This window comes from Coffea arabica, chromosome 6e (genome assembly GCF_036785885.1).
Source record: "Coffea arabica cultivar ET-39 chromosome 6e, Coffea Arabica ET-39 HiFi, whole genome shotgun sequence".
Lineage (NCBI taxonomy): Eukaryota > Viridiplantae > Streptophyta > Magnoliopsida > Gentianales > Rubiaceae > Coffea > Coffea arabica.
The window spans coordinates 21,643,974-21,668,086 of record NC_092321.1 but is presented as its reverse complement, the minus strand read 5'-3'; the positions used below and the strand labels follow the sequence as shown (position 1 = coordinate 21,668,086).

Sequence of the window (24,113 nt, the reverse complement as noted above, 5' to 3'; positions counted from 1 at the left end):
AATTTCTAATTAAAACAAAAAAGTTTAATTACTTCATGAAACAACACTTTTTTTAAAAAAATTTTCGGTCAAACAATCTTAAGAGATTAAGACACAGCTGAGAGTGACCTAACGTGGTGGGGCTTTGGATGAAGTGTTGATAATAGAAAGGAAGGCCTAAAGTTAACTCAATCATATTCCCAACCATACACTCATTATCTAGAGGATGGACTGATAGTGGTTTCAGAAAAAATAATTTAAGTCCAAGGAGGCAAAGGACGTCAAAGATGGAGAAATCATCCAATAAGAGCAAAAGAGTGGAATATTATTACTACCACAGCCTTGTTTGGAGCCCAAATTTTTTACCAAATTTATTTGTTATAAGTTTTTTAAAAACTTTAGTTACAGTAGTCTCAAAAATTTTTTTAAAGTTTTTAAGTTATACATTTCAAAATATTCAAAAATCTACATATTTTAAAAAAAAATTTAAAAACTTGTACAGTAAGTTACAGTAAAATTTTAAACAAACTTTTAAAAAACTCACCTTCCAAACAGGGCCTACATGCCCAATGGCATGGCTGCTACTTACTACCACATTTCTTCTATCAAGTTTCCATCGATATTATTAAGTGCGAATATTATTAAGTGACGATGGCTATCAAGTTTCCATCGATACAAACTCTCTTACTGTCCCTCTGCTAGAATTTTATCATTCTCTGGATTTATTCCCTGATGCATTTGTACAATTTGACTGCTGTATTTGTACAAGTTCTTTTCTGTAACTTTTTATAGCCGTTTCTTCAAACAAAAAGCTTTCTACGTGCCCCCTTGAGTACATATCATATCTGACAGTGATAATGGTAGTAAATGGGACGGCTCAAGTCCAGTTTTGGTTACGAACTCGAGTTCGAATTCGACCTAATTTTATCTAGATTGAACTCGAACTCGAATTTGATGAGCTTTTTATGTAAAATTCTGTAAAACTTGTGCTTGAATTCAAGCTCAAGTTCGAACTTAATCGAACTCAAAAAAATAAAAACTAATTAGTATATATTTTTAAAATAAAAAATATAGACATTTCATTTTAAGAAATAATTACAGAAATATGAGATACATGCATGTAATTTCACTGTTAGGGCTGCTGGATTAGCCTGCAAATCCAATGAAATGAGCCATATGAACACATTTTTGTTATGTCTTTCTTTTTTTTTTTTTATTATTTCTAGCAGGGGAGGAATGGAATTTAAAAGATGGGAATGGGAAAGGAGGATTAGATTCCAGAACTTTTAAATTCTGAAATCTCATCCTTAACCACTATAGTTCTTCTTTAATCTAATACATCATATATACTGGTGAGCCAGCCTACACACACAAGAAAAATAGGCACAATAAAAAAAACACGTGTCCATATTCCTCTTAGTCTAAACTCATAGTAGCTGATAAAGTTTACTCCATAAAGCATAAAAAAAATTTCGGAAAGAACTATTCAAAATGCCAATTTTCTTTGTTCCTTTTTTCTCTCTCCTTTTATTTTCTTTCCAATGCTTTTCCTTTTATAAAAAAAAAAAAAAAATCCAGCATGCCTTTTGAGGATAACAAGTGAAAGTGTTCTCGAGTGACAATAAATAATAAAAAAGCGAAAATATTCAAAATCCTAATGCAAAATTGCACACCCTTTGCAGATAATTGGTGAAAATGTTCAAACTTCTCCTTAGTATTAAGCATAAATCCAGCTGCGCCACTGGACTTGCCTTAAAATAACCTTCCCTCCTTCGAATAGGTAAGCATGCATATACCAGGAGAGAGCTCCAAACATATTACTCGATAGTGGAAAGGTCAGCTATCTGTTTTTGTTAAAAAAAAAAAAAAAAAACGGAATGACAACATTGTGTTCATAATTCAAATGAATTTGACTTCTCACCTCTTGGGATGTTAGCTTTATCTGGATACATCATGATTGATCCCAATAAGGTCCCATGGGCGGTAGCCATTTACGTATTACTTCTCCAAAACTCAAATTCTTCTATCATCCATACACTGAAAATCAACATGAATCAGATATAAGCCAAAGTTTTTGAAACCCCAGAAAGTAATTTAGATAACACTAAAATCAGGATGATGAAAACACACAAAACACACTGGATATTAGACCTCCTCATGTAATACTTGAATAATAAAGGACTAATTTCATTATGTGATGTAGAAATTTTATAGTAATATATGGCAAGCATGCTATATCCATAAGTGGCTTATATATATATATATATATCATGAACAGGCTTATTCACAACAAACATTCTAAGAACATTTATTTCTGGTAAATAATAACCTTAATTTAAATTCTTGGTAAGATAATAAGTAGAAGGTGAATGATAACTATAACCATGATTTCTTGCATGAAATATCTATATGCTTATTAATATAATATCAATATGCTTTTTAAAACCAACTTTTGGAAAATTTCGCTTTATGGAAAATAATCACAAAGAATACATTGTCTAATGAGCAAGCAATTTTCCATTCTTGTCATCAGATATTTGTACCTGGAAGTCATCCTTAGCTTTTAAACTTGTTCCAGTAGTAAATTTGACAGAAAAGGCCATTATAGTTCTTGTTATTCAGAATAAACTACTTTGTTCCTTGTTGGGGGATGGTTTTGGGGGGGGGGGGGGGGGGGGGGGGGGGGGGGAGTAGTGAGATGATAGAGATTGTAGGGTAAGAGATCTTAGATTCAAAACCTCCCACTTACAAAAAGGCAAAAAAAAAAATACTTTATTCCTTGAACTATAGCATTTTAGTTATGATTAATTTTTTATCATTGACAGTGTAAAAACTCATGCAAGTAGGTTTAAGATGCAATCCACGATTTCAAATATAAGTACAAGGCACTCATTAAGAGCGGAGATATTAGTTTTTTGAAAAAAGTGTAGCTAATTTGAAAAAGTCTATAAATATAGGAGCGCAATAATTGTAATTGTGTTTACATCATATGTTAGGTCTAACTTATATGTGCTAACGAATATATACTGGAAAAATGCTAATTCTTTTAGCATCTCAAAATGGAAATCTCAATGTTGTCCAGTGGGGAAAAATTAGAATCTTGATTTCTGTTCCCCTTTAAGTTGTTTTATTACAAGCAGGGCAATCAGGAACAAATCTTGGGAAATCAGGAAAAATAAATAAAAAAAAAGAGGTACAAAAATGAAAAAAACCTAACTCCGGTACGTAGCAGGATGTGTTATGGAGAACTTGTCTTGGTCTGGAATCCTCGTACAAAGCCTCGACCTTTTTTTAAAAAATATATATTGAAATTGTGGTCAAGAGGCCAGCTATAGGATACTATTCGAATAGGACACATCCATAAGATTCATACTAACAAAGATTTTACTGTGTAGAACTAAGTTAGTAGTTAGAGGACGAGTTTTAGAGTTTTCTCTTTTTGAGATTCAAAATTCGAATTGTATACTTAATAGTTGCGATGAAAAGAGTGTGGAGAGGGATGTGAAGGTAAAATGATTATTGTTATCCATTCTAATACTGCCAGTCTAAGTACAATTAATTTCGGAGTTCTAATGAAATTCGGTGCATTAATGCCGATATCAATAAAGAAAATGTTATTGTTACAGTATGGCACCATAAAAGCAAGAGCAACACCATTGTTTCAACTTGAACATAGTGAGAGCAGATATGTTGATGTAATATTTTGTGCTTCCTGACAATACCCTCATTAAATAAGTGACCTAATGCCTTTTAATTTTCCATAACTTCCTGTCCTCAATTTATTTTGATTCTCTAAATTCATGTAGTAACTTCTCTTAATTTTCCTAAATTTAAACCCACAAAGAGTGTACCCTTCCCACTACTAATTAGATAATCCTTCAACCAACTATTTTTTCAAGTTCATAGATTCGTTATCATACTTTTCAAAAAATGAGGTAAAATATTTTGGATTTTTCTAACAGGTGCCCATAGGGCATTCATTATCACACTTAATAATCACATAACCTATCATGTATATATACACACTAACAATTATTACCCTCCCATATATTTATATACTTTTCCTAATTAATCTTACTTACCCTCTCTTGTATTTATTTACTTTTCCTAATTAATCTTACATTTTTAAATATATAACATCTGAAATATATTTTAATAAGGCACCCATTAGAAAGACCCAAATATTTTCATGAACTGAAATGCTCGTGTATTGGATCTGTTATCCAAATACTGATATAGATGCTAATGTACTGAAGTATCAGCCCGTTGCCTGATGTAACTTTTCCATTCACAGTTTCTAAAACATCTGTGGAGAGAAAATTTGGTAACCAATTCTAGCAGCATTAATTCGATAAATACACAATTAATGATGCAAATTTTCTTACTATTCTTATTAGACATGATAAATTTTATGAAATCACATCTCAATTTTGATAGGGGGAAATACCTCGAGAGAATCCATCAAAGAACCCAATATGTAAGTCAGAAATCCAACTCTGATCCAAAAACTTAAATCATTAGGTTTTTGGACCCTTATTTACATATTAATCACTCTTTCTCCATCTCTCGGACTAATATGGGATGTAAACTTTTTATTCATGAATCTAACAAATCTCCCTTTTCACGAGTAACCCCCACATTAAATCCAAATTTATAAGCCCTTCTTCGATCCCATTTTAATACTCAACGCAAACCTACTTTATCACATAAGATCACCTCTTCTCCCAAATATGGACCCACTCTTCTCCAACATCAAAACTGAATTTTTTTGGACCTCTGCCAACCCTTGGCTCCATCTTACACCAACTGGACCCCCTGCCAAACCTATGGCACACCTGGTCCAACACTAGCCAAACTCCTTAACACTTTGATCTACTATCAAGAAAAGAATTTTCACCGATCCAACTCCGAAAAGAATCCACTTGCCCATGAGTAGTCTAGTCTCACAACCTGAAGTTTTGATACCAATTTGATATGAGAAAATACCTCGAAAGAATCCACCAAAGAGCCCAATATGTAAGCCAGGAACCCAATTCTAACCCAAAATCTTAAGTCATTAGATTTTGGACCCTTACTTACATATTAATCACTCTTTTTCCATCTCTTGGACCAATATGGAATATAATCTTTTTTGCTCATGAATCTAACAAGTTTTAGTGATTTACTTACTAAAGTAACGTATACTATATGATTAATACAATAAACACAAGATTTGGCATTAATAATCAAATCTTTACGTTGGTTAAAGTTTCAATATAAATAAGACCTTCTGGAACACTTTGTAGGATGTAGTATTCTAGCTTAACCAAAAGCAAGAAAGACAAAAAAACCAAAAACAAGAAGATGGCAAAGGCATTGATGTTTTTTCTGCTCTTGATGACCTTTGATTATCGTGCCACAGGTACACTATATAGGTTACGACGTGTGTTTGCTTTCTTGCTAAAGTGAAATGCACAGTTATACATTTTTATGATGCAAAAAAAAAAAAAAAGAGGAACAAAAAATTTTAAAATTGCAATTAATAGCTTAATCCTGATAGATTATCACTGGAAGTATTGAAGTGATTTTCTAGGTTGCAATTAGTTACTGTACATAGTTTTTTTTTTCAGTATTGAATATTGTCCATTTTCAAAGATTAGCTTAATCCTGATAGATTATCACTGGAAGTATTGAAATCATTTTCCAAGTTGCAATTAGTTACTGTACATAGTTTTTTTTTTTTCAGTATTGAATATTGTCCATGTCAAAGATAAGCAATATAAATTATTTTCAAGAACCACACAGATAAAATTTTGTTCAAAATTTTTAGTTACCATAAGTTTTTTTTTTCAAATACGAACAAATATTAGATCGATCCACAATTGAAGCTTCCGAAAACACACACACACACAAAGAAACGAAGAACAAAAGAATTGACCATTTGGTTTGACATCCATGGGTAACTTTCTCCTTAATTCGTCTTTACTAAATTCATGATAAATAGCAAGTAGATTTTTGTGTGATTACTTTTCTAGGCTATTATATCCATATTATAGACTAACATTTTCCATTTTCAAATGCAGTAGAGGGAATTCGAACCATGGCTTTGGACCATCCTGACATTGTTTGCTAACTCCATTTTCCTGGACCGTGTGATGTTAAGTCCAATTTACCATGCCCAGATCTTTGTAAATCGAAAACTCCAAAAGATTGGAGCTATATTTCTGGCTATTTTCTGGGAAATTCTACCGAGTCCAATTGTCTTTGTGAGAATGAATGTTAGAAGAAGCCGATGTGTTTACATCTTGAAACTCTACATTTTTCATTAATAAAGACTAATAAATTTTCTTGATTTTAAGCTTTGTTGCAATGCCAAAAAAAAAAAAGGAAACCTTTGTTGGAATTTTTATAGCTGGACATGCAACACACCAGTTGAGTTTATGATTTTAAAACCAAAAGGGGTAATTTTTGCCGAGTGCCAGGTCGGGGTATTAAGTATTAACCCTTCCAAGACTTTAAAAAATATATTTCCTGCATTCTAAAAGTGAAAAGTTTCTAGATAAGTCTTTAAGAAAATTACATTAAAAAAGTTACATTATATTCTCAGGGGTGAGATGGATTGGGTGGTATGAGGGTAGGGAGTATAAGTGAGAGATTCTGAATTCGAATCCTCTTATTTACACTAAAAGAAAAAATTACATTATATTCCCTTCGCTTCCCTACTCTCTCACCCTGCCCCAGAAAGATTTTTGTAAAAGTAGAGCCTTTATCGATTTGTCAAACTAATATTTGCCCTCTGGTCCCAGTGCCTAAATCCTTCTCAGTCCACTACTGCATCTTAGAGTTCTGCATTCAAATTTGATTGACAGCAAACATTTTGATAGATGAACATACCAAATGCAAATGATAGCTCAACATTTAAAAAAAAAAAAAAACCCGAGAAACCAATTACATAGCAGTCTACCAAGAAGAGGTATAATAGTTCTTTTGAAAATTCCTCTAAAGGAAAAATTTTTAGAATCTGCAAATACAAAGAATCTCATATGTAATATCGAATAATTGTATTCAACAAAAATATTCGGAACTGAATTTTATACAAACTTGTATGCACATTTTCACAGGGATGACATCGATTGTGATGATTTTGTTAGCTTGATTTCAATCTTATACAGAACCTATGCATAGACCAAGCCAAAAGGAGCGTATCATATATACTCCTTATGTTGGTTCTCAATAACTATTAAGCCAGCTGACACAATTTTTTATTTTTTTTGCTTAAAATTTGAATGAATTCGACTCCAATCATTACCATGGTTAGACTATATTCTTTGGATCATAATCCATAAGTTGCATAGTTTGTTTTTACAAACCACCTATTAATATAATCCTTATTGAGATTTTACACACGCGGGATTCTTGTTAAGGATGTCAATGCTTGGTTTGGGTTGAAATTTCCGAGGCTCAACTTCATAAGAGATAATTTGGTTGGATACAAACTCTAATAGCGCTAGAGGTAAAACCCATACCGGAGCCTAAATGAATTTGGGCTTGGGGATCTAATTCGTCATTAGACCATCTTAGATCCACACCAAAATTAATTTGTTTAGATTCAAACCCGGGTCCAAAGGTGTTCAAGGGACCTAACGGGTACGGACCCATGACTATCCATAATTTCACACAATTCTTGTGACTTTGGGTCATTGACCTATTTTATTTACCATGATTAGTGTTCTACAAAAAGTCGTCTGAGAAAAAATTTAAATTTTAATAGTTTTGAAACTTCCTTGAGGAAAAGTATATTCTGATTAACAAAATATATGGTGAAAGAATGACAAAGATTCTTCCAAAAATAAATGCGTTAACATGAATATATGTAGTAACTATAATACAAAACATGCCTATGTACATATACATATATGTATGTATGCACTATTATGTATACAACATTCTATGTGGTATTATCTAAATACATATAAATGGGTGAAAATTTATATATGTGCTATTATGTTAATACTATTTTGTGTTATTATCTATGCATTATAGGCTGAGTTTGGGTTGGGTTTAGATGGTAAAAATTTAGATCCCAACCAAACACATACGTTGTCACCCTAAATTTGAGAAATACTTCATGGGCCACACTTTTTGATTTCCAACTAAAACATTTCCATTTTCGCATTTTATACCAAATGTAATTATAAGTACGGCTGGCAATGCTGTCAGAGCAATAATATTCTTGCCAGAACAATATTTATCCAAATACCAACATTACCCTCAACTATTCAACACCATATATTCTCATTGATTCTCTTGGGCCCATTATCCGCCAATTATTTCTTTCGTCTCTCTCTAGTTAATTGAATAGCTTCCCTACTTCTTCTATCTCTTTAATTTGTTTATCTATTATTTTCATAACTCATTGATTTGGTTTTGAGTTTTTTACCATATTTTTTTCTTAGATTGTAATTCTTTTACTTTAAAGCACTCTTATTTTTAATTTTCAAAGCTGTACTTAAAAGTTATTTTTTTTGCAAATGCGATATGATTTAACTAAAACAACTAACAATCTAAAATGAAAATAGTCCAAAAAAATGTACACACACTTTTCCTTCTATATTCATGGGATATAGAACATAATACAATTAAAAATAAATTTAATCTAGTTATTAGAAAATACGGACACATGAAAATCAAGATTCATATAATAATTAGAAAAGCGGAAAAGATAGTGAAGTTTATAAGAAGATCAATTGCACACTAATACATTAAACAAGCAAAATTCAAAGAAATAAAGCATGTTGCATACATCATAGGATTGAGTTTGAATGACATTATAAAACCAATCGCATAGTTTTTCCATGATCTTTAATAAAAAAAATACGAATTAAAAAAAGATAGTAGACCCTCAAGGTTCTAATTTTATAATATGCAAAAAATGACTTTAGTATGGATGAGTAGATGTGGCCTAATGACCTCCCTCTTCTCTTGCTAATGAATATGAGCTTGTCCACTAAAGCAACCATTACACCGTAAAGATTTAAAGTTTAGTTAAAATTGATGAAGCCATTCAAAAGCAGGTAAAGCACTCATAATAAGAAGCACCTGGAATATGGAGGAGTTATAAGCAAATTGATGAAATTTGTAATAATGTGCTGATAGTGATGGAAAACATAATGGAATAAAAGAAAAAATTGTAAGTAGAGATTATTTAATAGAAAACATAATGGAATAAAAGCAAAAAAGGAAGAAAAAAAGAAACACTTACTGATAGTGATGGAAAAATAGCAAGAGCAAAGCGGAGAAGAGTATTATGCAAAAGATCTTGAACCACACACTACAAAAGTCTCAACAAAATGAAACCAAATTGTAAAATAGGAAATAGCTAGGGAGAGAGATTGGAAGGCAAGAATTGGAGAGGAAGTGAGAGAAGTAGACAAAACCTCGTTCTGTCAATGAGAAAGAGAAAGAAAATGAGTAATTCGTGAATAATGAGTTCAAAAACAACAATTAAAATATAAGGCATTAACTAATTGAGAGTAATGTTCGTGTTTGGATAAATATTACTCTGACAAGAAGATTATGGCTTTAGCAGTATCGCTAGCCAATTAGTACTCATCAATTCTATTGCCCTATGAGTATTAATCACAATTATATAATTAATGTTTAAAAAAAATGTACCAAGGCTAAAACTGGTGCAGTACAGTTCTAGTTTGAAAACCAGCATTTACTTCATTTTTCCATTCAAATGGATCCTTATCTAACAAGTCAGTTAATATTCAAATGGTTAATTTTATATGCTAGAAGTATGCTAAGAGGTCATGCTTTGCAATGTAGAAATGATCAGAAGCCATTTCGTTGTCAGTCATTATATGTAGAAAATAATCTAATTGACTAGAAACGAAGGTGGATTTGGAGAGTTTGGCTGGTAAAGGGAGTGTAGTCTCAAGGTTCTCAAAACACTTCGGAGGTCAGATGGGTGAGTTTTTACTCAAGGACTTAAACTGGGATGATCTTAAAAAAACCAGACATAATCAAGGATTGTGCAACAAAAAGATTCATGGTGCTTCTAAGGCCAATAGTTCATTAATCATTACTCAATGAAAATGGTAGAATTTGGATTCCTACAAACCTATTTGTGTTACAAAATACAAAATTTGTCTTTGATTAATCAACCATACACTTCTTGTAATACAAAATTTGTCTTTGATTGTCATGTCATTTAATTTAGGCTAAAAAACGCAACCACTCAAAGATAGTCTTTTTGAAAGATAGAATTTAGATGCATATTTTGCTAAATTCACATGGAAATTAACCAGTGAAGTGCATGTATACAAAGTAGAGAATTTGTAGTGGTGTAGCTGATTCATAATTATCTTCTGTTTGAGTGGATAAGATTTGTACGCGTGCATTTGTGGCTTTCCTGATTAGGACAACTAGCCCTCTAAAAGGATCTCTTAAAAATCAAGTCTCCAGATGGATTTTCTAGCTTGAACCTAGTCAGAATTATGTAGCAAGTGAAAAGATAAGAATAAACCTACTATCCTTGTACCCTCTAGAGCTCAACCACTTGTATCCAACTCTCAAATCCTTAACTCCCAAGTTTATCAACAAAATTATGGTTTTTAATGCAACTAGAAAGTGATGTGAATTGCTTGGACAAACAATCCCGCAGTTTTTAGTATGTTTAACATGGATAATTACCAGATTTATGTTTCTAGCTGACTAGGTTTAGCAGTTGTATGCTTCTGCCAAATTAACATGCATGAGATTGACAGATTCGCCATTCTTTTTTTATATGGACAAATAATATCATTATATTCGTGAACAAAAAGTTGAAAAAGAGAGATCAAACAGGATACCTACTGAGTGAAAAGGTTGAAGAAAGATGACCTCTCAAGTTTTGTTGGTTATCTATCTTTCATCTGACCCTATATCGTGACTAGGTTCATCCATTCTCCAGAAAACAGCATGTGGCTTGTGAATAGTAATTACATGCAGAGACTGCATGTGTGGAGACCGGAGAGCCCTATAAATGGAGTGACCTAACAAGGGGCAAAAGCATAGATTAGATAATAGAGCATTAGATGTTCTCTAGAGTTCCCTCGAAACACTTCAATGGGGACAATTATTTTCTGTCTCAGTTAGGCCAAAGAATTCAGCCTAGTGAAGTGTTTGGGGGAACTCCTGAGTTCATTTGATACATATCAACAATTTTGACAAAGTGATTTTTTTTATAGGCGCTCTTAGAAGACCTCATCATTATTCTCTCTCCAGTGTTTTTTTTTTTGTTATTTTTATCTTTTTCAATACTGGATAAATTTTTTTCAACAAATTTCTCTCTTAGCCCTCCGTGGATGCTTTTTCATGTTAAACAACTATGTAAATCTCTTACCTTTTATCTTTTGCACTTGCAGGTATGTTAGGAAGGTTTCAACCTTGTATATTAAGGAGGATGAATATGATGAAAGTAATAAAAGGTATTGATGAAATTTCTTCATTTTATTTATAATAGTCTTTGCTACGTTCTTTCTGATTCATTCTCCAAATTAATAGAGGAAAAAAAAAACATATTTCCACTTAAACTAAAGAAAACGTACAAGCAAAACAGATGCCCGTGCAAAGCACTAGGTGACAATTAGTTAGTAATGAGATAGTTGGCATGGCCACATTCCAAAGCATCTTTTGCATAAATTAATTATTTGTACGATAACATAACAACTAGTTGAATTTTGAAGCTCTTGTTTTGGTAAGTTAGGGAAAGGAAAAATTCGTGAACTATTTTGTCTTTAAAGCTTGGTTAGTTAACTTCATATTTTGATGCTCCATTTTAGAAAAAAGGAAAATGGCCATTTTGGTCCATTATCTTCGGAGTTTTGATCAATTTAGTCCCTTATTCATCGCTGCAGCCATTTTAGTTTTTTATCTTTACAAAAAAAAAAGAGATAATCTAGGATATCAAACAGAAAAAATGAAAATCTCTAATGGAATTAGTTAAGGCAAGCCATGTGAAGTGCTAAAAATGACTATTTTGGTCTATTACCTTCAAGATCTTGTCTAATTTTATCTTTTCAGTAATTTAAACTCGCATTTTCACAAAATAAAATCAATATAGGACTTTTAATGAGAAACTAGAAAACCATAATAGACATATAAGGGACAAATTTGGACACAATTTTAAAGATGATGGACCAAAACCATCATTTCTAATAATGCACATGCCTTATGTGCGAGTAATTAAGTTAAAAATTTCTAATGTTCCATTAGAGGTCCTAAATTGGCATTTTTTGTAAAGATAAGAGACTCTAATGGTCATGAAGATAGACAAGGGACCAAATTGGCAAAAATCCAAAATATGAAGAACCAAAATGGCCATTTTCCTAAAAAAATGTGAAGACTATTATGAGCATTACTCCCCACACTACACATACTCCCTCTGTCCCAATATTAGAGTCATTTTATGGAAATAATTTTTTACGGAGACATGGTAATCATATGTCTAGATGAGGTGGCATTAATAAATTGACAAAAGTGTCCTTTGAATTCAAAATATTCTCTTAATAGATGTGTATTGAGATTTTAAAAGTTGCTTTTCAAATGACAGGATTGAAAAGTATGTGTTAAATTTGAAATGATGACTCATATTTTGAGACATCAATAAAGTGAAAATATGACAATAACAATAGGATGGAAGGAGTAACGAGAATTATAGAAATTCAAAGTGGTAGATTATTAATTTAATACACATATACTTCTACACTAATATGCGTTTAAGTATATATTAATTTTCTTTCGTATAACATCATGACTCCGCCAGTAATTCACTTGACAACTCCAATTATTTCTATGAACAATCTATGCTTTAAAATGTTCTCAGAAACAGATACGAAGACGATATGACCTCATGCTGAATGTTGAGTTACGCTTCCCCTTCCCAGTTGTTAACTGTTGAGTTTAGTCATGAAAATGAGCAATATCTGATCACTTAGGTGGCAAAATTAATAATTGCAGCTTCATGTGTTTACGTGTTTTTTTCACTTTGAGAAGCACTACGGCACAACAAAATGGTATTGTTAGTCTACATGGATGTCAAACATTTTAGATGTATGCTCTCAATTCCAAAAAGCTAGTTGAAAACAATTCAATTAAATTTGAAAAACCAATTTGGGAAAGATTTAGTCAAGGTTCAACCAGTGATTCAAGCATCTTAAATTTCAGAAATTTTCCCTCGAATAACTAGCTTCTTGTCATCCAATAGCTTAAGAGTAACATAAAAGAAAATTAATAGATACTTAGAATCATATTAGGGCAGAAATATATGCGTCTTAAACTGATATTTTACCATTATGAATTTTTATAATCCCTTTGTGTGTGGGGTAGTATAACTTTTGAAAAATTGTTGTTGACTGATGTGGCTAATAAAGTTATCTTGAAAGCTGTTACACGATTTCAAGGTACATCTAAATCGTGGTAAGCTCAAACAAACAACTCATATTTCATCAAGATGGTTATGGCATAACAAAGGACTAATACATGGATAAATTAAGTTTATACTTTCGTTTGAGTTTTTAATTATAGACACATACAAACAAGGTTTATTATTATAATATAAAACATGATATTTATGAAGTTCTGGACATTATGGGTGTCAAATTCATGGGTCATGCTATGGCCTAATATGTCGAGGTTTGCTTTCCAAATTTGCAATTTTACCTCTTACCATTACGAAATCTTTTAACTCAAAAGTGGTTTCCAAAATGGTATCTTGGAGGGACTATTTATGACTATGGTTTTATGTACAATGAAAGTCAGTGGTGACTATATTTTAGTAGTTTAGGTGAAATTCCTTATATCGAAATGATTTTTATAGCTTTAAAACAAATTCTTGGATAAGGGTTTTGGATTCAACATTTGAGGGTGTGGTAGCTTCTGATGATGAATTTATAGGTTTTTGGGATGGTAAAGCTTTGTATTAGCTTATGAGAGATTGGAATTTCATTGATACTTTTGTTGTTGCCTTTAATCTTCAAACTAAGGGTCCGTTTGGTTGGACTAGGAAAATATTTTCCATCGAAGTCATTTTCCTGTAAAATCACTTCCTTCTCCATAATTTTCTAGCGTTTGGTTATTAAGTGAAAATATTTTCCAAATTCCTTTTTTCATAATTTTCCGATGTTTGGTTTGTCAATGAAAATATTTTCTGATATGTTTGTTGATATGTTGTAAATATTTTTCTACTCTCAAAACATTCATTTCATTACAAGTTAATTTTAGTTTCTATCCATTATAATCATATTATCATTTCTATAAAATATTTATTCATATTACAGCATGAATTCTTAAATGGAATTATTAATTATACTAATGAATTGGCTGGGAAAGAAGAGTTAAAAATCAAACGAAAACCTAGCTGAACACTATTCTTTATTGGTATAGTATCATATCATTATGTTGTTCTTTTGAAAAGGGAAAAGAACCTAAATGCAGAGAATCCTATATTGGAATATAAAAAGTGATAAAAGGGAGAAGAACCTAAATGCAGAGAATCCTATATTGGAATATAAACCAAGCTCTAGAATCAAAAACCTTATTCATGGTACAGAATTAGAACCGTTGGTACACACAAGCACCCTAATCAAGCCTAGAGTGACTCAAATCCCTGCTTTAAATATTGTTGGCCTCAGTTGGATCAAAAATCTGGAACAATTCAATACATACATAGGCAATTCTGCTGCTAGGACTGAAGTGGCAGCACCAATTACAATAGCATCCTCATCATCATCACTACCGGGATCCATCTATGAAAATTTAATATAACTATTAATTGATTGCATGCATATAATCGTTAATTAAGTGAACTATGGCAACTAAAGGTAGCAAATTAAAGGTACATGATACCAGAAGTCGTTGGCACTATGTAGTTAGTACCTCATGACAAAGGTACAAAACTAATCAAAGTTGACCGAACTGATAAAACTACAATACAAAAGCAAACTGTTTCTGCCCAATCTGCTTGTGTCCCTTTTCTGCTAAAATATTTGATGCAAAGCCACTGAATATACATGATAGAGAGAAAATGGGAGGGAGGGAGAGAGCGCACAGAGGGCATGTAGCAATCAAAAAGGTTTTGCCTATTCCAACGTACAAGGGATTAGAATACCATGCCAACAACCATCTTCAATCTGCAAATCATGATAAGATATTTCCAAAGTCTTACCATAAAGTCTATAATACATATGGTAGTAGATGATTTTCCACTATATTGAAATGGCACTTAAGAGGGGTGTTAAGCATGATTCCTAAACTACTAAAAGCTGAATACTGAAGAGTTGACTGACAATCATGACCCAAGAAAGAATGTCCACAAATCCAAAGCTTAGACCTCTCAGTCAGTCAAATGTTAAATGATGCACACATCTATAACCAACTTGTACAAGTCAAAAGCATAAGAAGGACTCTATATTACTTAATTGCAAGTAGCATATCAAACAAAAAGGTCAATGCCCAAATGCAAAATAACATAACAAGCAATTTAGCCTGTCAAGCTTTTGCTTTTGCCAGTTGCTATATCTCGGAAAGTAATTTTGTTAACTAGACACCAAAAAGATGCAACTGTAAAAAGCTTTATTTCTGGATATGTAAAGACTAATCCAAGAAATTTAGAAGGCAACTTTCATGGTCCAAGTATACAAAACTTAAGTTCTTCAAGTGCTGCACCGTCTTCTCCAAAACCCGAAACTTAGAAAGCTGTGCAATTTTCTCTCAAAATCAACCTTTATTTATGCTGTATAAACTAGAATCCATAAATAATTTTTGCCACAAAATGTGCAGCCAGGTCATCAACCAACTTGATATTTGGTATCTGGTAACGAAAACTAATTATCATCTTCTTTAAGGACCAACTTAAGCAACAAGCCAAGCAGAATACCACAAAACATGCAGTCATTTAAGACACAAAATTGAAGAAAGAATAATTCGACTTTGACGTAAGCAGATGATCAACTTAAGTAACAAGCCAAGGAGAATACCTCAGTATAACCATTACCAATACCCATACCTTTTGAATCAGAAAATAATCATAACTGAAACCTTTATCCTAGGAATTTACATCAATACACAACTTGCAGCAACACCAACACCGCTATTGTCAACATTATGCAGTTAGGTCTGCAACATTGATTCTAACAACTATGTCTTCTTTTGACAACTATGGTTCCAGACAGAAAAAAACAGAGCACTCTCCAAGGGTCAGTTTCCACCAAGAGAAAATTGCTTAGTGTCTTTAAATAGACCCAATCAACATCTTGTTCATCTGATCATACTACAAGCAATAACCACTGATTACAACAAAAACAAGAATGTAAGCTTAATGAAACAGTCCAAGCTCCCATGTCCATTGTGCAGCTTCATAAAAATCATTAAAGGACATTGCTCTAAACAAACTAGTATACAACACTAGAACACCAGCAAATGCCAACAATTGAAATCCACAAGAAGCTTAGGAGGACAAAATGATAATCCATCAACAACAGTAACAAACATATTGATAGGGTGCATTTTAGTGGGATATTTTGGGCATTATTGCACAATTGTTTGACTAAATATCTCATTAATTGGGTGGATTCTACTGATATGTTGTTTTGGTGCCAATTGCAGGAGTTGATGCTGAAAAGTGCTTAAAATCGAAATTTGGAGGATTCGTCGTACGTGGGCCACTTCAAGCAGTGGGGTCCACTTAAGAAACTGAAGAAACTAATTGTAATAGACTTTATTTTATTTTATTTTTAGGGAGTTTTGTTTTAATTTTTGGAAGACCAATTTCTGATAAGGGAAAATCTCCTCCTTGAATTTCGGTGGGACCAAATACTAGTGAGAGGAGTATTAGACTCCGGGAGGTCAGCTTTTGATGGGAGAGTTGATTTTCCGCTTGGCTTAGGTTTTCTTTGGGTTGTTGCTTTTGGAATTGGGGGTGGGGGTGGCCTGGAGCTTTGTAGAGAGGCAGGAGACAAAAGCCTCCGTTATTGACTTTGTGTTGTTTTTTATTTCCATCTTTGGTTGACTTTGGCAATCCCAATTCTATTGTGGGTTGATTGAAATTGAAAGAACAAAAGAAGCAAAGCCTTTCTCGTACGTTTGTGAGCAATTAGGAGAAGAAAACAATTGAGCCGCCATTATTGACCCTTGGGGCTTTGCTTTTCAATTGGCTTTGACCGAAAGTGAAAGAGGGCATCAGACTCTCTTTTACGTTGGATTTTTGGAGATAATTGGACGTAATAAAATCCTTTGTCTTTTTTCCTCCTGTTGTTGACCGAAGTTGGAGGAGACAGTGCGCGAATCTTTCCCAAATCAACACACGCGATTTGTCCTCCATTGATGGAGGACTAATTCCATAATTCTAGTCAAGGGGGCAACTGACGAATTGGTTCAACGATTACTGTGAGATCTAAACCATTTTTAATTATTTTCTTCATTTATTGATATTTATATGTTCCTTGATTTTAATTGTTATAGCCTTGTGTATGATTGGTTAGTGCGCAATAATTAATTATTCATATAGGCTATTCCGTTAAATAGGGGTAATTGAATCCGTAATTATTCGTTATCTCTATCTTAGTAGCAACTGGCGTAATCGGGTTTATGTCAGGGGAACATATGATCTAATTTAAACAAACTCTCGTAGCGTGTTTGTTAGTTAGGATTGGGCCTTTCTAAGTGTTAATGCAAGCTAGAAATTAAATCCTACGGTCGTACCTAGGGTTGTTTTTTGGTTAGAAAAATAGTTAACGGTCGTACCTTAGCAATCGATAAATTAAGGAAGGGTTGGTTGTTTATCGCGTGCATGACAGTTATAACTAATCTATTAATAAATGTCAGAATTATCTGTGAATCGATGATCAGTGCATGAACCATTTCTGAAGTGTACCCTTGGCTAGAACTCTCCTAATTATTTCCTTTAATCAATTATTTTTTAGCAGTTAAATTATTTAGTTAGCATTTTATTCTAAAACCCCCTATTTGTTTTGACTTGAAGAGAAATAAATTTCTCGCTAGTCCCTAAGGAGACGACCCTACCTGCCACTGTCTACTAGTTAGTGAAATCAGTTAAATAATTAATTCAGGTATATCGGATTAAGCAAACTTTTTGGGAACAGTGTGAATCAAGTAATCTATTGCACACCTAGAGTCCCTACTCCAGTACTAGAATTGATTATTGACTGTTTCAGGTGGTAGTTAGGTTTTATTTATTATTATTGCACAGATTCGGCACCTGTCAATTTTTGGTGCCGTTGTCGGGGACTGGCATTTGAAATATTTATTTCTTTTTTGGTTCAATTTTTTTTTCTTGGTATTTTTGCTAGTTTATGCCCCGTTCTTCTCGCACAGGTGAATTGATATACGACCCTGAGGTTGAGAAGGCAGCGCGTAGGCGAAGGCAAGAGATCAAGAGACAGAAAGAAGGGCACTTATCTACTACAAACGAGTCAGTAGAAGATGAATTTAGGATGACCAACACCTAAACATTAAGGGAGCTGGCTGCTCCGGAGTTGACTCACAAGCCCTTGTGCATCACATTCCCCACTTTGGCAGAGAATACCACCTTCGAGCTGAAGTCGGGGTTGATTCACCTCTTACCCTCTTTCTATGGTCTCTCTGGTGAAAAATCCCACAAACACGTCAAGGAATTCGAGATGATTTGCTCTAGCATGAAACCTCCTAGGGTCACTGAAGAGCAAATTAGACTGAGAGCTTTCCCTTTCTCTCTCAATGATGCAGCTAAAGATTGGCTATACTACCTACCAGCAGGTAGTATTACCACATGAAGTACAGTTGAAAAAGAAATTTTTGAAAAAATTGTTCCCTGCATCCCGGGCTGCGAGTTTGAAGAAGGAGATATGCAGCATTAAACAGTATCCCGGGGAGTCCTTGTATGAATACTGAGAGAGGTTTAACATGTTGTGCACTAGATGCCCGCAGCATCAAATTATTGAATAACTGTTGATCCAGTACTTCTATAAAGGGCTCCAATCAACTGATAGGAGTATCATTGACGCTGCGAGTGGAGGAGCACTGGCAAACAAGACACCGAAGGAAGCGTGGGAGCTTATCGAAGCCATGGCAGAGAACTCCCAGCAATTTGGCTTCCGCGAGAACAACCCCACCCGTAGGGTCAACGAGGTAGAGACGTCATCTCTTCAGCAGCAGCTGTCAGAGTTGACGTCGCTTGTTAGGCAATTAGCCATGGGGAACGTGTAGCGAGCGAAGGTCTGTGGAATCTGTACAAGTATGGACCACTATACGGACACATGTCCCCTTTTGCAAGAGGATGGGGCGGAACAAGTGAACATGACCGGAGGCGTGCCCGCGTCCCGTAGGCAGTATGACCCGTACTCTAACACGTACAACCCCAGTTGGAGAGACCATTCCAATTTCAGTTATGGGAACAGGCCGCAGAATTCACTCCCAAATCGTTCACCAGGGTTCCAGCAACCATGGCAACCTAAGCCTCAACCTTCATCTTCCAACTCAGGAAGTTCTTTGGAGAATTTTGTCAAGAGTCTGGCCACGACTACTACTCAGATCCAGCAAGAGACTAAACAACTCCAGCAGGAGACCAGATCATTGACCACAAATATGGCTCAACTCCAGCAAGAAACTAGAGCCTTAACCATGAGCACTACTCAGTTCCCGCAGGACACCAGAGCAGGCATGAAAGATATGAAGGCTCAAATGAGCCAAATGGCAACTGCCATCAATCGCCTGGAGTCCCACGTTTATGGGAAATTACCATTGCAACCCGAGGTAAATCCCAAGAATATAAGTGCCATGACACTGAGGAGTGGCAAGGAACTGGAAGGGCCTAAAGTGAAAAATTCAAAAAGAAAAAGTGAGGAGGAGATAGAAAAGGAGATCGAAGAGGAAGGGCGCATCTGCGAAGACCCTAAGGTAACATTCAATCCTTCACCTCCCATCAAATCTAACTTATCTCATTTTCCTTGCAGGTTACAGAAGACAAAGAAGGTAAAGAAGGAAAAAGAGCTTTTGGATGTGTTCCGGAAAGTGGATATCAACATCCCCTTGTTGGATGCAATCAAGCAGATACCAAAGTATGCCAAATTTTTGAAAGACTTGTGCACTCACAAGAGGAAGCTAAGAGGAGATGAACGAGTGGCGGTGGGAGAAAATGTGTCGGCAATACTCCAAAGAAAACTCTCTCCCAAGTGTAGAGATCCAGGTATGTTCACAATTCCATGTAAAATAGGAGATACCCCAATTAGGAAAGCGATGTTGGATTTGGGGGCGTCAATTAATGTAATGCCTAAGACTATCTATGCGTCCCTTAATCTTGGCCCATTAAAAGGCACAGGCATTATAATCCAACTTGCAGACCTTACCAATGCTTATCCCTAAGGGTTAGTTGAAGATGTTTTGGTACAGGTCAATGAGTTAGTCTTTCCTGCAGATTTCAATGTCCTACACATAGGGGATGAAAGGGCACTAAATCCGTCACCTATTTTGTTAGGTAGGTCATTTTTAAGCACTATTAGGACAAAAATAGATGTAAATGAGGGTACCCTTGTCGATGGAGTTTGATGGTAAAATTGTAAATTTTAATATCTTTGATGCGATGAAATACCCGGATGAGGCTAACTCTGTTTTTGCTTTAAGTGTTATTGAGCCTCTTGTGCAGGAAACTTTTGAATTGGATGGGGACGATGCACTGGCAGTGGCATTAGCCAAACATCTTGAGTTGGGAGCAACTCCAGATGTAGAATTAAGTGATGACTTATACCGTGCAGTTGAAGCACTGCATTCGCTCCCACCAATTTCTCCAAGGTATGAGCTTACTTCTCTCTTTGTACCAGAAACTCAGGTGAAATTGTTGCCTTCTGTTGTGCAGGCACCTGAGTCGGAGCTCAAGCCTCTCCCAAAGCATATGAAGTATGCTTTTCTCTGGGACAAAGAGACACTGCCGGTCACCATATCTGCACACTTGTCACCAAGGCAAGAAGACAACCTGATTCGTCTTCTTCGAGATCATAAGGAGGCGATTGGGTGGAGCATCGCAGACATTAAGGGAATTAGCCCGTCCTTATGCATGCACCGGATACGGCTTGAGGATGATGCAAAGCCGGTAAGACAGGCGCAGCGAAAATTGAACCCACTAATGATGGAGGTAGTAAAAAAGGAGATACTAAAACTCCTGGAAGTGAGAATCATCTTCGCCATCTCAGACAGTCCATGGGTGAGTCCGGTCCAAGTAGTCCCGAAAAAGACGGGAGTAACGGTAGAAGAGAACCAGGAAGGCGAGATGGTCCTGGTAAGGAAACCCACAGGATGGCGCCAGTGTATCGACTACCGGCGACTAAACGCAGTGACGAAAAAGGACCACTTCCCTCTCCCTTTCATTGATCAGATGATAGAGAGGTTAGCTGGTCATGTCTATTACTATTTTCTTGATGATTTTTCAGGTTATTTCCAGATTGCGATAGCACCGGAGGATCAGGAGAAAACTACATTCACCTGTCTCTTTGGTACGTTTGCCTACCGGAGGATGTCTTTTGGCCTCTGCAATGCTCCAGCGACTTTTCAAAGGTGCATGGTGAGTATCTTTTTCGAATATGTAGAAAAGATTATTGAGGTGTTCATGGATGATTTTAGTGTGTATAGGATAGTTTTGATGAATGTCTTGATAATTTAGTTTTAATTTTGAAAAGATCTATAGAAGCGAATTTGGTCATTAATTGGGAGAAATGCCATTTTATGGTGGAACATGGTATTGTTTTAGGACATGTAGTGTCGGCTAGGGGCATAGAAATAGATAAAGCAAAGGTCGATATTATTTCTGCTTTATCTTACCCCGTAAGTGTACGGGAAGTGCGTTCCTTTTTGGGTCATGCAGGGTTCTACAGGAGATTTATCAAAGATTTTTTTAAAATTGGAGCGCCCCTGTTCAAGCTGTTGCAAAAGGATGTAGCATTTGACTTTACCGAGGAGTGCAGGATGGCATTTGACAAATTGAAGGGATCGTTAATCTCACCGCCAGTCATCTAACCGCCGGACTGGAGCCTCCCATTTGAAATAATGTGTGACGCAAGTGCGGTGTTGGGGCAAAGAATTGACAGGGCGGCACATGCAATCTACTATGCATCGAAGGCGTTGAATGTAGCTCAGCTCAATTATTCTACAATGGAGAAAGAATTACTAGCTGTGTTTTTTGCATTAGAAAAATTTAGACCTTATTTGTTAGGTGCAAAAATAACAGTTTTCGCTGATCATGCCGCCTTAAAGTATTTGATGACAAAGAAGGACGCGAAACCAAGGCTCATTAGATGGATCCTGCTCTTTCAAGAGTTCAACTTGGAGATCAAAGATAAAAGTGGGGCGGAGAACTTGGTGGTTGATCACTTGATCCGCTTGCTTGCACACAAGGAAGAGCAACCATTGAGAGAGACATTTCCAGAAGAGCAACTATTTGCCGTTGATTCGTCCGTACCCTGGTATGCTGATATAGTAAATTTCTTAGTGACTAATCAATTGCCTGCAAGTTGACCCAAGACTAGGAGAGACAAGATGAAAAGTGATGCCAAATACTACATTTGGGACGACCCCTACCTATGGAGGCAATGTTCGGACCAGGTACTAAGAAAGTGTGTGAGTGCAGGTGAATTCCACTCCATTTTAAATTTTTGTCATTCGTTTACATGTGGAGGGCATTTTAGGCCCAAGCGAACAGCTCGCAAAGTGTTGGAGAGTAGCTTTTACTAGCCCACCCTTTTTAAAGATGCTTACTAGTTTTGCAAATCTTGTGATAAGTGTCAAAGGGTGGGAAATATTTTTCGGAGGGGCAAAATGCTTCAAACCCCCATGTTATTTGTTGAAATTTTTTATGTTTGGGGGATAAATTTTATGGGTCCCTTTCCCTTGTCTTTTGGGTTCGTATACAGCTTACTTGCTGTAGATTATGTCTCTAAGTGGGTGGAAGCAAAAACCACCCGTACTAATGATTCTAGAGTGGTTGTAGAGTTTCTCAAATCTAACATATTTGTCCGCTTTGGGATGCCGAGAGCTGTGGTAAGTGATAGGGGCACGTATTTCTGTAATAAGACTATTGCTGCCCTGTTCCGAAAATATGGCGTGCTCCACAAATTATCCGCAACGTATCACCCGCAAACGAATGGTCAAATCGAAGTGTCAAACAGGAAGATTAAATTGATTTTGGAGAAGATGTACGCCCGGACAGGAAGGATTGGAGTTTGAAGTTAGAAGATGCACTGTGGGCGTACCGCACCGCGTATAAGACGGCAATTGGGATGTCCCCGTTAAAACTTGTTTTCGGTAAGGCTTGTCATCTTCCCGTGGAGTTCGAACACAAGGCGTTTTGGGCAGTGAAACAGTGCAACATGAATCTTGAAGAAACGAGGCTCCAAAGGAAATTGCAACTACAAGAGTTGGAAGAGATTAGGAATGAAGCATACGAGAATGCCACGATCTACAAAGAAAAGAGTAAAATCTTTCATGATCAGCAGGTTTCAAGGAAATCTTTTGTAGTGGGGCAAAAAGTCCTCTTGTATCATTCGAGTCTTAAACTTTTTTCCGGTAAGTTACGTTCTCGTTGGATTGGCCCCTTTGTCGTTTCTAATGTGTTTTATTATGGTGCAGTGGAGATCCAAAATTTAAAGACGGAGAAGAAATTCGTGGTAAATGGCCATCGTCTCAAACCTTATTTTGAAGGATTCTCAGTTGAAGAAGTGGAAATTGTATACCTCAAGGATCCAATTTATCTCGTTTGAGGGTTCCGGCTGTGTCTAGCCAAAGACATTAAAGAAAGGCGCTACATGGGAGGCAACCCAAGACTATTTGTTTGAGTTTGCGTACATTTTTTAAGTTTTAGTTAAGTGTTAGTGTCATTTAGTAGTTTGTTATTTGGTGGCAAAAAGTTGGCAGTTAGACGTACCCACGCTAAATGGTCACGTCTAAGGAAAAGAGTTGGAAGGCGACGGTCAGAAGACTCTGTAGCAGTTAAGCGTGCCCACGCCAGGTGGTCACACTTAAGGGAAGAAAATTCTTGTCCGCGATCAGAAGACTCTGTAACAGTTAGGCGTGCTCACGCCAGGTGGTCACGCCTAAGGAACACAATTTCCGAAGATGGTCAGAGACTA

At 35.4% G+C, this 24,113-nt stretch overlaps 1 protein-coding gene and 1 non-coding gene across 2 annotated transcripts; both read left to right on the top strand.

Annotated features, from left to right (window-relative positions):
- Nucleotides 1–11,405: 11,405 nt before the first annotated feature.
- Nucleotides 11,406–11,495, top strand: LOC113697647 (small nucleolar RNA R32/R81/Z41). Its single transcript, XR_003449932.1, has one exon. It is a non-coding gene; the product is annotated as a small nucleolar RNA R32/R81/Z41 (small nucleolar RNA).
- Nucleotides 11,496–19,236: 7,741 nt separating this feature from the next.
- Nucleotides 19,237–20,361, top strand: LOC140009788 (uncharacterized). The gene has a single exon (XM_072056107.1). It carries the CDS (start codon nucleotides 19,237–19,239, stop codon nucleotides 20,359–20,361), a length of 1,125 nt encoding a protein of 374 aa, XP_071912208.1.
- The last annotated feature ends 3,752 nt before the right edge of the window (nucleotides 20,362–24,113 follow it).

Excerpts from the sequence above, each read along its gene's own strand:
- LOC140009788 (XM_072056107.1), top strand. The coding sequence starts at position 19,237 with ATGGACCACTATACGGACACATGTCCCCTTTTGCAAGAGGATGGGGCG.